The sequence below is a fragment of the Rhinolophus ferrumequinum genome, chromosome 13, assembly GCF_004115265.2.
Source record: "Rhinolophus ferrumequinum isolate MPI-CBG mRhiFer1 chromosome 13, mRhiFer1_v1.p, whole genome shotgun sequence".
Lineage (NCBI taxonomy): Eukaryota > Metazoa > Chordata > Mammalia > Chiroptera > Rhinolophidae > Rhinolophus > Rhinolophus ferrumequinum.
In genome coordinates, this window is record NC_046296.1 from 17,278,641 (window position 1) to 17,292,668 (window position 14,028).

At 48.6% G+C, this 14,028-nt stretch overlaps 1 protein-coding gene across 1 annotated transcript in view; it reads right to left on the reverse strand.

Annotated features, from left to right (window-relative positions):
- HK2 (hexokinase 2) overlaps positions 1-13,570 on the reverse strand; it is a 52,856-nt gene extending 39,286 nt beyond the window's left edge. Inside the window, exon 1 of the mRNA XM_033125237.1 lies at positions 13,508-13,570. Within this exon, the coding sequence (XP_032981128.1) occupies positions 13,508-13,570 (63 nt within the window). The remainder of the gene's footprint in view (positions 1-13,507) is intronic.
- Positions 13,571-14,028: the final 458 nt, after the last annotated feature.

A 14,028-nucleotide genomic window follows, 5' to 3' on the forward strand; every position in this document is an offset into this window, starting at 1 on the left:
ATACCATTTGGGCCCATTAGCCTTGGCCGGTACTACTGTGCTGGGGGAAGGGTGGCCAAAGCAGGCAGAAGTCAGAAACAAGAAGCAGACTCCATACAAAGACAGATTTCCTAGAATGGAAAGGACATGAATGCACTTTGCAGAATCCTGCCAACTTTCACCCACAGTGCAGCCAGATGGAGGGAACACCAGGCCCAAGGTCATGGAAGAAAGTCATGTAGGAGATACCGAATATACACTGGGCAATAGGACTACAACTAAAAAATTCTTATTCTTAGAAAGGAAAGGCCCTGGGGGAAACTAGTTCAATCCCACTGAACACAGACAGCCATTCAAGTTTCCATAGTTTGTCTCTCTCACCCCAGTAAATCATCAGGCCCAGGTTTGAATTCTTCCAAGTATGACAGGCTCACTACTTCTCTATGTTGGTTAGCTTCTATTGCTGGTCAGCTCTAGTTGGAAAGCTTTTCCTCAATCTAAGATAAATCTACTTTCTGATAACTTCTGTCTAGTCTCCATTCCGCCACTTGGGATAAGAGTTCCTAAACTTGGCTGCACATCAGAATGACATGAAGAGTTTTTTAAAAAACATTAGGAATTCCAAAGACACATTCCAGACTAACCAAGCTGACACCTTTAGGGCCGAGTGCTCAAACATCTTCCCCCCTCCTTGGGCTGATATCCACCATGCCAGTAATGTGATAGTGGCGGGCTGTGTCCTGGTCAACACTGCTTAAGGTCATTTGTACCACTTTTCTGCCCGGGGTCTTTGAAAGTTAGTAGTTAATGTATTAGGCTATGTGTGAAATAATCCTGTGTTGATCCTGGCTGCTGGGAATTGGAAAGGCAAACCTTGTACTTGTTGGAAACTATCAAAGCAGAATCATTCAAGCCAACCCTCATTTTGTAGCTGGTGGTGGTAAAAGTGTAGGTTGTGGCATCAGAAAAATCAGTGTTCAAATCCTGCCTCTAGTATTTGTACAGGTGTGTAACATTGGGTAAGAAACTCTCCATCTGAATTCCAGTTTCCTCCTTATAAACGGGGATGACTAGCCCTACGCAACAGTCATTGGCATAAATGCAGTGATGAACATAATGCTCTTTATCACCTCGCTTTCTGTCCACCCCTTTTTCCCTTTTTCTCCCAGACTCCCCTTTACCAGATGCTACCACCCTCGGAGAAACCAGGACATTTCTTAACTCTATTTAGTCACATTTGGGTTAACAAAACAGAGACTATTTCCCCAAATTGTTCCTTCTTTTTCTGTGGTGGGTGTGTGTCCTATTACACTGGACTGTTTCTCTTTAAATCTCTATCAAGGAGAAAGAGAGAAAGGAGTGGGTATTCCAGGCTGGGGAAACAGGGGTGGGTCTGAAGCAAAGCCCGGCTGAGGTATGGGAAAGCCACCTGCTTGCACAGACAAGGCTGTTTATTACAGAGAAAGAGACAGTAGTTCCAGAGGATATCTACTTCACAATCTTGAGGAGATTAGAACTTCCTCATTGGGCAATGTTGGACAGCTTCTTTCTTACCATAACACACCACTCCGACATGTCCACTTCCCATACAGAATTGTGGGTAGAGGCAAGAGGAGTTCTAAAAGGAAATTAACCTCATACTTTTTATGAAATAAGATAACACCCCACATGGGAAGCCCATCTCCTTAAAGGCCCACATTTTCTTCCAGGTTAGCACTAAAAGGAGGGGAAATCGTGTCATAGCAACAAAAATGCAAGGGATGGAGGGAGCGGAAGGTCACCCTGGTAGATGCTTCACCTCAAAGTGGCCCAGTGGGACAGATGCAGCTCCAGCCAGGGCTGAGGAATCCCCAAAAGGAAAGGCCTGGAGACCCAGAAAGGGACCTCAGAGGAACTGAGGCCAGGGAGCAGCCTGGACCAAGGCCACACAGTGAGACTAGTATCTGGATTACCTAGGTCCTTATTCTATTGCCAAAAACAAGAAATGTGACAATCCTACTGCAGGTCCAGACGGGCCCATCTTGTCTCGCAAGCCAATTCCAATTGGGTGGCTGGTGGTCACTGCCTGGTTCCTGAGTCCACCCCGTCTGGACCTACTGGAAAATGGTCCTGATCAAACTACTGATATCTAGAAGAAAGCACTATTCCAACTTCGACAGTTTGTTATATAAAGTTACACACAAATCCTATCTGGAATACCTTAAGCAGTTTCAAAGGAAAGTGTAGAAGAAACCTTAAAATTCAACATCTGTAAGATAAATCTGTAAGATTCCTATAATTCAACAACCCCTGGGTTTTTCACCACTGCTGGGACCCCAACTTCTCCCATTTCACAGCCTTTTGAAAACCAGTTACATGCAAATCACTACAGTACACAGGAACATAATTTTAAAAGAAATCAATTCTGGAAATGGATAGTAGTGATGGTTGCACAACAATGTGATGTACTTAATGCCATTGAATTTTTAAAACTGTATACAAGTAGACACTTTGGTCAATGTTGCTCAAGCAGTAGTTCACCGTAATCACAAGTGTCTAGACGCCGACGGTAACCACTTTGAGCACCTCTTGAAATTGCAGAAGTCAAACGTGACTTGTATTCATCTTTTGTTATTGGTATATATTGAATATTACAATTTTAATGCACTTTTTTCCTTTCCTAAAATGTGTATACATTTTTTTGGCTGTGTGTGTGTGTGTGTGTGTGTGTGTGTATGTGTATCTCCAAGGCTCCAACCCTGCCTCCTCAAAAGAAATTTAAGAAGGACCATACCCTCTTGAAATGAAGGGGTTTGTCTAGTCTCACCGACTTTAATTCAACCAGTAAAAACAGGGTGGGAGGGTCAGGGGCAGGGATACTGCCGAGCAATAAGAACGCATCACCTACCACCACATGCGACAACGTAGCTAGCTGTTATCTCACACTACAAAGTCGGGTGAAAGAAGCCAGACACAACAGGGGACACACTGTATAAGCCCATTTACAGGAAGTACAGAAACAGATCAATGCTGGCTGGTACTGGTCAGGACAGCCATTACACTAAGTTGCGGTTAGTGCTGGTGCTGATAATGATTTGTTACTGGACCTGGGCAGTGATTACCTGGTGTGTGCATTTTCCTGTGCATATTATACTTCAATTTAAAATTATAGGAAGAAAAAAAGACAAGCCACTGACTAGGCCCTAGTGTACCCACTATGCATAGTCAGAGGGCCAAATGAGATCAGAGAGTTCAAGAAAGGTCAAACTAGAGGGGAGAGTCATCATCTAAATGCAGCCACACACACAGCCTTCCAGTGACTGTGTGCTTACACATACATGCTTGCAACTTCGCTTCCAAAGAATTTCATATTTTTGCATTCTTCCTCTGCCAGTGTTTTACCACAAATCTTCGACGAGGAAACCAAGGCTTGGAGAAGCTTCCCCAAACCACAGGCCAAGTCCCTGGCAGAACCCAACATCCAGTGGCCAGCTGAGTGCCCTAACCTGGGGCACAGGTGTGCCCATCCGAGGAAAGCTAGGTAACTGCTGTCAGGGACCTCATTGAGGCTAATGCCTTCTCAGACTCCTGAGAAGACCAAGACTGTGTAAAGAGCAAGTTTACCCTTAAAGTTGCCAAACCAAGGCCAGATGTTCCTGATTTTTTGGGGGGGAAAAAAAAAGATGGGTTGGGAAGGAAAAGACACAGCAGATCCTGGATTCTTTAAGGCTCCTGTCTGAAACAGATCTGCCATAACCCTTTCTTCAGATGGGACAAGATGGACTCTCCCTGGGGCCTGGGGCCTGCCATGCCACCTAGGAAGATTCCAGCTCTGAAGCACTGTGTACTGACAAGCCTGGGGCCGCAGGGTAAGTGTGGAGCTGACAGAGGAGGATACGGGCCACTCCTCCAGGATCCTGTTACACCGTTGTGAGTCACAGGGTTTCCTGTTCTTCCAGTTCTCACTCTGAGCTGCATCAAATTACAGCCAGATAGTCCTCAGGCAGCAGCACCTGTCAGGGGTCCAGGAGATGGGCATTTGGGATGCCCATCCCAGGATCCTCCTGTCCTCAAGCACTTCGTTCCGACTGCGGGGCAGCAGTGCCAAGGAATAGTGTGTTCCAGAGGAGCACGACTGTGGCACCGTTCATTTACCCACACATATTGATTGAAAACTAAACTGAATGTGCCAGGGCCAGGCACCGAGGATACCGAGATCAAGGAGACCCCGGGCTTTGCCTGCTAGGAGCTCAATCCATTGGTGGGAGTCGAGTAAGTCAGCAATTACAAGCTGAACGTAAGGGCGGTGAATAGGCAGTTTCTTTCACTGTTATAAAATAGATTTATAATCACTTAAATCACACACATCACTACAATTCTGAAGAGTATTTGTCTTGCAAAGGTTAGAACCATGTGTATGTGCTGACCCTATGCCTAGAATGTTCTCCTCTTCTGGCCTAACAAACTCCCACTTGCCCTTCAGGGCCCAGCACAAATGGCCTCTCCCCCAAATGCCTTCCCAAATTCCCTAGCCATGACGCCAATGAACTTTGGACACCTTGTATCTCTCCTCTCACTGGTCCCAGAGGGCTGAAGGCACCGACGACATGCTCCCAACTTCCTATTTGTGATGCCAGCAGCTATCTAAGTCCTGAGATACAGCAAGTGTTCAAAACGTATTTGTTGTGGTTACATACAAGGGCCACGGCAGTGCTGAAAAGAGGAGTGGGAGAGTCACTTGGGTGCACAGACAGAGCTGGCGGAGACTCCCCAGGGACTCTGAGCCTGACCTTGTTCTTCAGGCCTGAGCTCGTGCTGTACAGGATCCTGGCAGCAGCACAATTTCCTCTCCATCTGCTTGGCTGCCCTGGACAGTGCCCCAGGTCCACTAGGGGTCAGATTCTGCCTCCCCAGGACAGCCCCATGCCAGGGGCCAGAGCACCCCTGAGCTTCTTGGCCCACAGGGCCATCTGAAGTCTCCACTCCTGTCTGCTGCCCCTTGTCCACCTGCTGGGCCAAATCCCTCTGGATCTGTGCCTCTGTGCCGTGTCCAGCACCAGACCTCCCAGTGTGGCCCACCCACCCCACCATCACAGCCACCAGATGGCCCCGTTTGCCCAGGACTATCTCAGTTTACACTGTGGCAGCGGCATAACTATAATAGTGTCCCCTCGCACTCTCAAAAGGGGCCACGTTTAGACAATAAATTATAGAGTCACCGTAGGTACAGGCCACAAAGGAAACCCTGCTTCTGTTCTGGGGGATCCCACACCGGAATGATGACAAGAACTCATGCTACACAAAAGGTGCTGAGAGGAAGCAGGATGGGCTCCTGCTTTGGACCTTGTCCTATGTAAGTTTGGGCTGGTCCCCAAGTATACAGCACTAAGGGACACTTTTTCTCATCAATAAAATGAAGGGTTTGGACTAGATGATCCCAAAGGTCTCCCTTCTCAACTGACACCTGACTGACTCATCACCCCATGTAACTGAAACACAATTGGCCATCTCCAGTTGTCCCGGGGGGCCCCATGATGGGTGGGGTGCAGGGCCTGGGCTCTGGAGCCAGACTGCCTGGGTTTGAATTCTGGCTTACCGTTCAGCAAGCTACTGTCTCTTTCTGTACCTTGGTATCTTCACCTGAGTAATGTAATAAAATGTCTACTCTGGAGGGCTGCTTGACGAAGGCCTGAGTTACAGCGGAGCGCATACAGGGCCCAGCGCTTAGGAAATAGTGAACTGTAATATGTGTGATTTTAAGACCTTTGGGGATTGAGAGGGAAAGAGAACTGATGGGACACACCTGAAAGGCTTCATTGGGAGGGATTGAGACAGGAAATTTGGGGAGGAAGCAGGAAGCAGGAGGGGAAAGTCCCTCGTGTGGGAAAAAGGAAAAGTGGCAGCTTCAAATGCCCTCACTGAACCCTGATTAAAGCTGCCCACAACTTACCTGGTTTCCTTCCTTTATCGGACAATATGGAGATGCCATAAAGAAGAGTTTGAGAATAAGGCCTTTCAAGGACAGGGACCACCTCCCGCCCCTGCTGAGCTGAGGGTGAGGAGGGACAGGAAGACTGGGTGGGTGGTGAGTGCCAAGGGCTCCCTCTGCCAGCTTCTCAGTCCTGACTCACTCTCTTGGTTACTCCGAGATGAATTTTAATCAAGGTCCCCCCAAGGAAGGAATGTCAAGGAAATGCTTAGAGATCCACAGATGAAAGTACAAAATGCATGGTCACCCCTATAAGAGAGCAGCACTTCAGGGGAAATAAGATTCTCTGGCTCCTGTTCCCACAGGAACAAAGCCAAGACTCGCCACTGGGTTTGGACAAGACAAAGCCTGTACAGGGATAAGGGGAGGAGAGTGTGGGTTCCACACAGAGGGTCCCCTTGGGCTTTGTTAAGAACCCCAGGCTTCCCAGTGTCAGGAGGGGCCACACTAAACAGCCCAGAGTCTATAAATGAGAGGCAAACTGCTGAGACCCAACATGGCAGAGACCTTCCACTCAATGTGCTAAAAGAATGTAGGAATGATTGTTCCCTTTGGTGAAATTTCAGGGGTCAGGGGGACCAAAGACTATTATCACCGGGATCTATGACAGCACAGGGCACCTCAAGCGGTTTCCCCCTTGGGAAGCGAGAGTCTGGGGCAGATGTGAGGGAGGGTGTGCAATCGTCTCATTGGCCAACTCCAGCATTAAGTGGCCTCAGCAACTGCCCTTGCAGCCTCTGCCCTTCTCCCCTCTGGGGAAGGCATTGAGGGGTCAGGGGACTGGGGGTCTGCGGTGAAAAGGGGTTAAACTAATGCTGTGATTCTTCAGTGCAACTATGTCTCTCATGGCTTCCCAAGGAGGACACTTCAACCTGAGGTGCACCAATGGCCAAGGTGTCCAAGAGACTCCCCAGTGGGGGTGCTAGCTCCCCAGAGAACCAGAAGGAAAGCAAGCTGGAAGAAGAGCTCAAAGATGGGTCTCCTCTGCTCAGGAAAGAGATTTTAGAAGTTGGAGGGGCAGAGAAGACGCTTCCTTATTCTTCGGCTTTCGGAACTTTCAAACCTTCTGCCCTCCCTCTCCTGTGCTCTAATCTGACATCAGACAGAGGACATAGATGGTCAGAAACTGTATGCCCTAAAAGCCCTTGGGGAAAAAGAAGCAGGGCCTCTCTTGCTCCTGTCCAGATGGATAGCACAGTAGGGTTTCTAAGAGGTACTGATATTTAACACATAGTGTTGACCACGTGTCAGGCACAGCTCTAAGAGCTTCACATATATTCACTCTCTGTGATCCTTACAACAACCCGATTAAGATGTTATCCAAACGCTCTTCATCTTAAAAGAAGATGAAACTGAGGCCTAGAGAGGTTTAATTAACCAGCCCAAGTGCACACAACTGATTCCACGGTGAGCCAGGATTCAACCCCAGGGAGCCTGGTTCTACGCCTCACCACGCAGCCTCTCCTAGTGACTGCGGGACTGTCCCTCAGTGGTGTCACTGGCCCCACTCCTCTGCTCTTGGCTATGGCAGCTCCTGAGCTCATGTTCCTCCAGCTCACATGCCTGCCTTGTTCAGCAGCCTGGCGGATGCCTGGCCTCCGTGGAAACCCCGGCAACAGCCGGGTGAGACTCTCCCGGGGACAACTGAGCAGACTTCTCTCCCACTGGCTTCCTGGAGTGCTTACATTGCTCACATTTTTCTGGTTGAGGACAGAAAAACAGTAACCCCGGTAACCCACCCTTCAGCCAGGGGTCATGGACATTCGCTGACTGCTGTGGTCTGCAGACCTCACCTTACATTCATCTTTTGTAAAAAGCCACTCCCACCAGGACTGTCCCCTGACATGGCGCACTGAGAGCTGACAGCTGTGGTCCTAGTTGCAGCGACGAACTAGCTGTATGGCCACGAATGATACACTATAAAACTGAATGGGGACTGGACCATGTTCTTCTAATGCAGGTTCTCACCCCACACATATTTGGGGTCAGAAAAGCCTTTGTTGGCGGTGGTGGGGAGGGACGTGGGGGTGCTGTCCTGTGCATTGTAGGATGTTTTGCTGCATCCCTTGACTCTACTTACTAGAGGCAATAACGCATCCTCATCTACCTGCCTGTGACAACCAAAAATGTCTCCACACATTACCAAAGTCCACTGGGGGTCAAAATTACTAGTAGTTGAAAACTACTACTCTAAAGAAATGGCAAAAACAAACAAACAGGCTTTGCCCCTGTAAATTTGGGTAGAGAGGAATTCTTGCTCTTTAAGATAGGCTGGCATAGTCCCTCACATAAGCTTATCCATCCCAAAATGCCAATAGAGCTGAGGTGGAGGGACCTGCTGTAGAAGTTAGCAGAAACAGCCACTCAAGTACAAAGAAGCATGGCCTGTAATCCATGGCATGTGATATTAAGATGCAGCCAATGAGCTGTGGGATTTGATTTGCACCCCTCCCCCTGCCCGTACCCCCACTGCTTTGGAAAGGCAAAGACAGACAACACACAGTGTTCGAAAACAAACCAAACTTGCTGACTTCAAACCTCAACAATGATAATGAGGAACCGTTATCAAGAGTTGTCTTTTAAAGCAGAAGTAGCTGAACAAAGGAAGCCAGTTTTCTGGGGTTCTTGAGTCCTTTTAGTACATCAGATCTCCTTATTCTGACTGCCAGATTTTTCAAGAAAACTGTTGTGGTTTGTGTTGTTTTGATTCCCCTTGGAAAAGGGCCCCTAACTGCCCTCAAACTCCTCATGGTGCTGAAAAAGTTTAACTTTGAAAAGTGATGTTAAAAAAAAAAAGTTGGCTTTGTCTGTGGAGCCTCAGAGAGAATTTTAATTCATTCAGGGATAAAGAAAAAAATGCTTCCTCGCGCTCTCTGAAATAGAAGTTTGACAATACAAATGGATGGTTACCAAACACTACAAAATATTCCTACTACCATCAGTTCTTCTGAGCAGGGAAGAGACAGCAGGGAAGAGACAACCTAACACTAAATATTAGGTTACAAGATGAAAAATTAGACAAACTGTACCTGTCAATGTCAGTTAACTCAGTCAAAAATAAACTTATCAAGGTTTTAATAATCAGTAGTTTACTCCTGGTACTTTAATCCCTTATCTGATTATTAATGGCTCATAGTAGGTGCTTAAAATATATCATTCATGCTTCCCTTGATGTCCCTAACTCCCCACCCCATGGTAATGCACCCTCTCTTGACTGCTACAACCCAGAGAGATTATACATAACCCTTCAGTTCTTTTCCTGGAGCTTTACCTCACCAGAAAACTGAAAGATGGCTTAGTTTCAGTTTCCCACATATTACCCACAGGGTCTTGTATTCACAGTAGGTTCTCAAAAAACATTAAAACTCTTGTCTATCTTTACTCTTGGAGGCTCTGTTGAAACTTTCTGCTTCCAAGATACCCATCCCACCAATAAGTCCAGAGTTGAAAGCCACCCCTGGCTCATACATAAGGAGCCCAAGTGAGCCATCTATGCTCCAGGATTGGAATGAAAATATGTCACCAGTCTATGCATATTAAAACAATTTGGGCACGGCCAGATGGCTCAGTTGGTTAGAGCGCGATACTCATAACACCAGGGTTTCCGTTTCAACCCCCACATGGGCCAGTGTGAGCTGCGGCCTCCACAACTAGATTGAAACAACTACTTGACTTGGAGCTGATGGATCCTGGAAAAACACACTTAAAATAAATAAAAAGTTAAAAACAAACAAACAAAAAACAATTGGTTAACCCTGATTCTCATTCCTAAGAGACAGAAATCCTGTATCTTGTATATTGATTATACCTCAATTAATTAAAAAAAATCCTCTCTCCACAGGCAGGACATAAAGCCTTGATTGCTGGAGGACAGGAAAAGCCTTGTCCCTTTTTCCCTTCTTCTCTCACCAACCCTTCCCTTTACCATCAGGATCAGCCTCAAGCCAAGCCTCAGGCCTTGATGGAGGAATAGCCCATCACTGCCTTTCCCTCTAAGGGTCCACCTATCCACCGATCCCTTCAGCCCAGGACTAGCACTCCCCCCAGCTGCCTTTCACCCTCCTTTACTTCCTGCAGCCCTTGCTCAGCTTCTTTCTCCAGGAAGGTCCCCTCCTTCATTATTGCACTCACTGAGCACCTCACCAGTGGCCAAAAGCTGTGGCTACAAATGTGAAGAGCCAGATTCTCCCTGCACTGAGGAAGGAACCAGAACTGATAACTGCCAACTCCAGTGTATGGGGAATGATAGGACAAAAGCAATGGTGATTCAAATTTGGGGGGAATGAAGACAAAGAGATGAGGTTGGGATAAGGCGGCATTCAGTATGCAGAATCTTAAAAGGCCTCTGAAATGATCCAGTCTGGCTCCAGAAAGAGAATGGAAATAGAGAAACTCTAGGGAGGCCTCTGAAGTAACCCAGAGACCACTTGACAAAGATGTAGCAATCAGAAAGGAATGTCAGTGAAAGGAGTCCAGGGCTCCCAACCAGAAGAGCCAGAGGGTACTGGTGCCATTACTCTAACCAAGAGGAGAGAGAGTTGCATTTCTGGGCATGCTGAGTGAAGGTGCTGCCTGCATCCAAGAGTGAACGCTGACAGGGGCCACGATGGAGTCCACTAATGACCCCAGCAGAAGGTGGGGTGGGCAAGAGCATGGTGCTCTGGAGCCCGACTAAGTGGCTTCAATTCCTAGCTCTTATGAAAAAAGCTAGTGATCTTGAACAAGTTAATTCTGTGCCTCACTTCCCTACCAGTGAAACAGGGATGCTGATAAAACAGCAGGTCCTCAAATAGAATAACGTTGTTTTGATCAATGTCATTTCATTATAATGTTGATGAGATGCCACAGGAACTTAATTCTTGTTTATATCAATTAGACCATGGTAAAAATTGGTTTCATTATACATCATTTCTCTTAAACTCACAGAGCCTATCATTAAGCAAGGACTTACTGCAATTGTATCTACTTCATAGGGTTGTTGTGAAAGTTAATGAGCTAACATGCGAAGAGCTTAAAACAGTGCCTGGTACACAGTAGGTGCTCTATGTGTTTGCTCTTGAGTTTCAAACTGTCAATGGCAAAAGTTAACAAATAATCCTAATTCCCTTCCTAATGGCACAAAACACTGGGCTTGTGCATCAGGAGACAAGTGACCCCAGTGGGGCCAGCTAGTCCTGGGCAGGTGACCCTAAGCTTTCCATGCCTCAGACTACAACCCAGGAGACATAAGATGATGGGGATTTCAGAAGCATCCAAATCAAGGCCTGATCAAGACTCTAAAATTAAACTCAATTGTCCTCCTTCTGTGCTAATTCTTCCTCCTAGCAGCAACTTGAAAAGAAGCTTCCAAAATATTCTCTCTGATTCTCTTCCTACTTCCTATGTGTTTGCAGCTGGAATCAAACATCTGTGCTCACTTAAGGTTCTAACACCTGGTGAGTTAAAGGCCTGATTCAACTCTGCCCCCATTGGTAATTTAGAGGAAATACACCCAAGTGTCCCCCAGGCACTTCACAGGATGAAAGGTAGCAGTTGCAAGTGTACAGAAGAGAAGCCAACAAGAAAAATGTTTTCAGATTGCGGTGCTTAATTATCACAACTCCATAAATTGGACAGGGCCGCTGTTTGTCATCCCCATTTTACAAAAAGAAATTGACAGTCCAAAGAGGCAAAGTGCTGTGCTCAGGGTCCTATGGTTAAAAAACAAAACAAAAGAAAAAAAACCCCACAAAACAGAGATTAGAACTCATTTCCAGATACCAGGGCTAATTCTCTTTCCACTTTGGGACCAAAGAGATAGTTTCTTTCCAGGCCAGGAGGGTGGTACAACTCCACAGTTCACGTCCTAGCCTCCTTCCTCTGGATTGGGGAAGAATAAATCTGTAAAAGAATTAAAATGTCCTGGGGTGGTATTCACCCAACCGAGAAGACCTTCAGTTGGAGTGAAGATCCTACATCTTTGTATTTTAGGACTTGCCAAGGGATGACGGTCTTCCCCAAGTGTTAACTCTCTTCTTGGGCAGAGAAGCCCAAAGAAGTTGCCAAGATCCTGCCAGCTCACAGACACGTTCTTAACTAAACTGAATTAAAGTGCAGAGCAGGACCACATCCCAGGAATGAGTTAGTGAATAAACAGAGAAAAACTCAACTCAAACAGCCGCCCTCTGCTCCCTACTCTAGTCTGAACCTGAGTAATTCCCTGCTTTATTGGGGGGGAGGAGGCAGGGGGGCGTTCAAGTGCCAGGGCTCTAAAAACACCAAGACCCACCATTCTCTCCTTTGCTCTCAGGGTCTCCAGGACGTAAATACAAGCAGGTTGCCCACCAAACAATAATGTCAAGACATTTTTCCCAAAAACGTGTTCTCATTAAAACACAGAAACTTTAAGTACCGTTTGTAATTGAGCAATGCTCCGTCAGTGCCTCACAGCATTGGGCACTGCCCACCCTCGCCCCAGCCCATCCCCTCTTCTCAAATCCTAGCTGAGGCCCACCGCCAGGAGCCAATCCTGAAATCCCGAACATTTCAGAAACTGAATTCTCCCCAGAGTGATAGGTTCTTGGGCCCAACCAGGCCCCACCCCCACCCCATACCCGGAGGCACTGAGAGCTGGGCTCTCACCGCGCGCCAGAGGCTCTTTTTTATGTAAATGATTGGCCCGAAGGGACCGCTCGGACTGGGGAGCCTGCTGTGCGCGAGGTGGGCACAGACAGGTCAGGTACTGGGGCAGGACAAAGCTCGTTTTCGGAACGACAGAAATCTCAAGGAAGACAGGAGGGGCGGAGGTGGGGGGAGTTAGTCGTCTCTGAGTAACTTTTAGGAGCACCAGAAATAACATCCTAAGTCCGCCCCCCCCCCCAACTTGGAGACGGCCCCGGGGACCCAAGGCTGTGCAGTTCTGAGGCAGATGGAAGACGGGGGGCCTTGTACGCCCCTTGCGGAGCCTCAGTTCCGGGCGCTTCAGTTCCGGGGAGTGGGCGCAGCGGGCGGAATTCCTCCCTCTCTTTCCCAATTCCCTCGTGGGTGGGCCTCTCCCCAAGCACACCTCCGCAAGGCGGAGGGGAACGCCAGTAGGAACGGCACTTCCCCAAAACGCGGTACTTTTGCGCAGGAGGCCCCTGGCAGCCCCACGCGGCAGCGGAGCCTCCTCCCCCAGCCACAGTTCTCCCCACGTGTTCTCGCCGGAACTCAGGCTGCGAAAGAGGGGCTCCTCCCACGTGGGCCCATCAGTCTAAGACTCCTTGCCCGGTGACCCGCCCCTCCAGAAAAAAAAAAAAACGCGAGCACGCGCAGGGTGGCAGGGAGTGAGAGCCGCGCGGAGCGCGAGCCCCAGCGCCTCACGCGCGCGCGCACACGCCTGCCTGTGCCTAGCGGACGTGGCTCCTCGTGCCCAGGAGTTTACCCGGCCGCCCAGACTTTTTCCACGTCCTTCGCCCTGAATGGGGAAGAAGCATGTCCTCTCGGGGTCAAGGAAAATTCCGGCCGGGAACCCGGAGAATAGGCCGGGGACCATACAACTTTGTCAGAGGCGAGCCAGCTGCCTCTGCCCGGCTTACTTACCTTCTGCACTTGGTCATGGTTGAGCTCGGTGAAGAAGTAGGCGAGCAGATGCGAGGCGATCATCCTGTGGCGGACCGACGGCGCCGAGTTGGGAAACCAAGGCTGGAGCGAGTGTAGGAAAGGAGGGCAGCACGGTTGGAAAGCTTTATACCCGGGCTTGGCTGCCCGACTGGGAGCGGTAAGTCCGGGCGGCCCACAGAAAAGGCTAACAGTGATGGCACGCCCGGCTGAAGGGTCTCGGGTCTCTAGAAATAGGTTTGGGGAGTCACAACTGCTAGAAGGCGCCCAAGAATCACTCCCGGAGACGTCGGGTTGCCCCGCTGTCAAGGCTCTAACTTCAACCACAGGATCACTAAGGCTCAACTTGGGAAGAATCGCAGCTCGGCTCCACTAAGGCGATCGGACCTCTCCGGCTCACACGCGCCCTGCTCTCGCCCACGGATCTTCTCCGCTAGGTGACTCGGCGTTGCTAGTGGCGGCCCGGGACTCCTGCACTAGAGTTTCGTGCAACAATGTGCCTT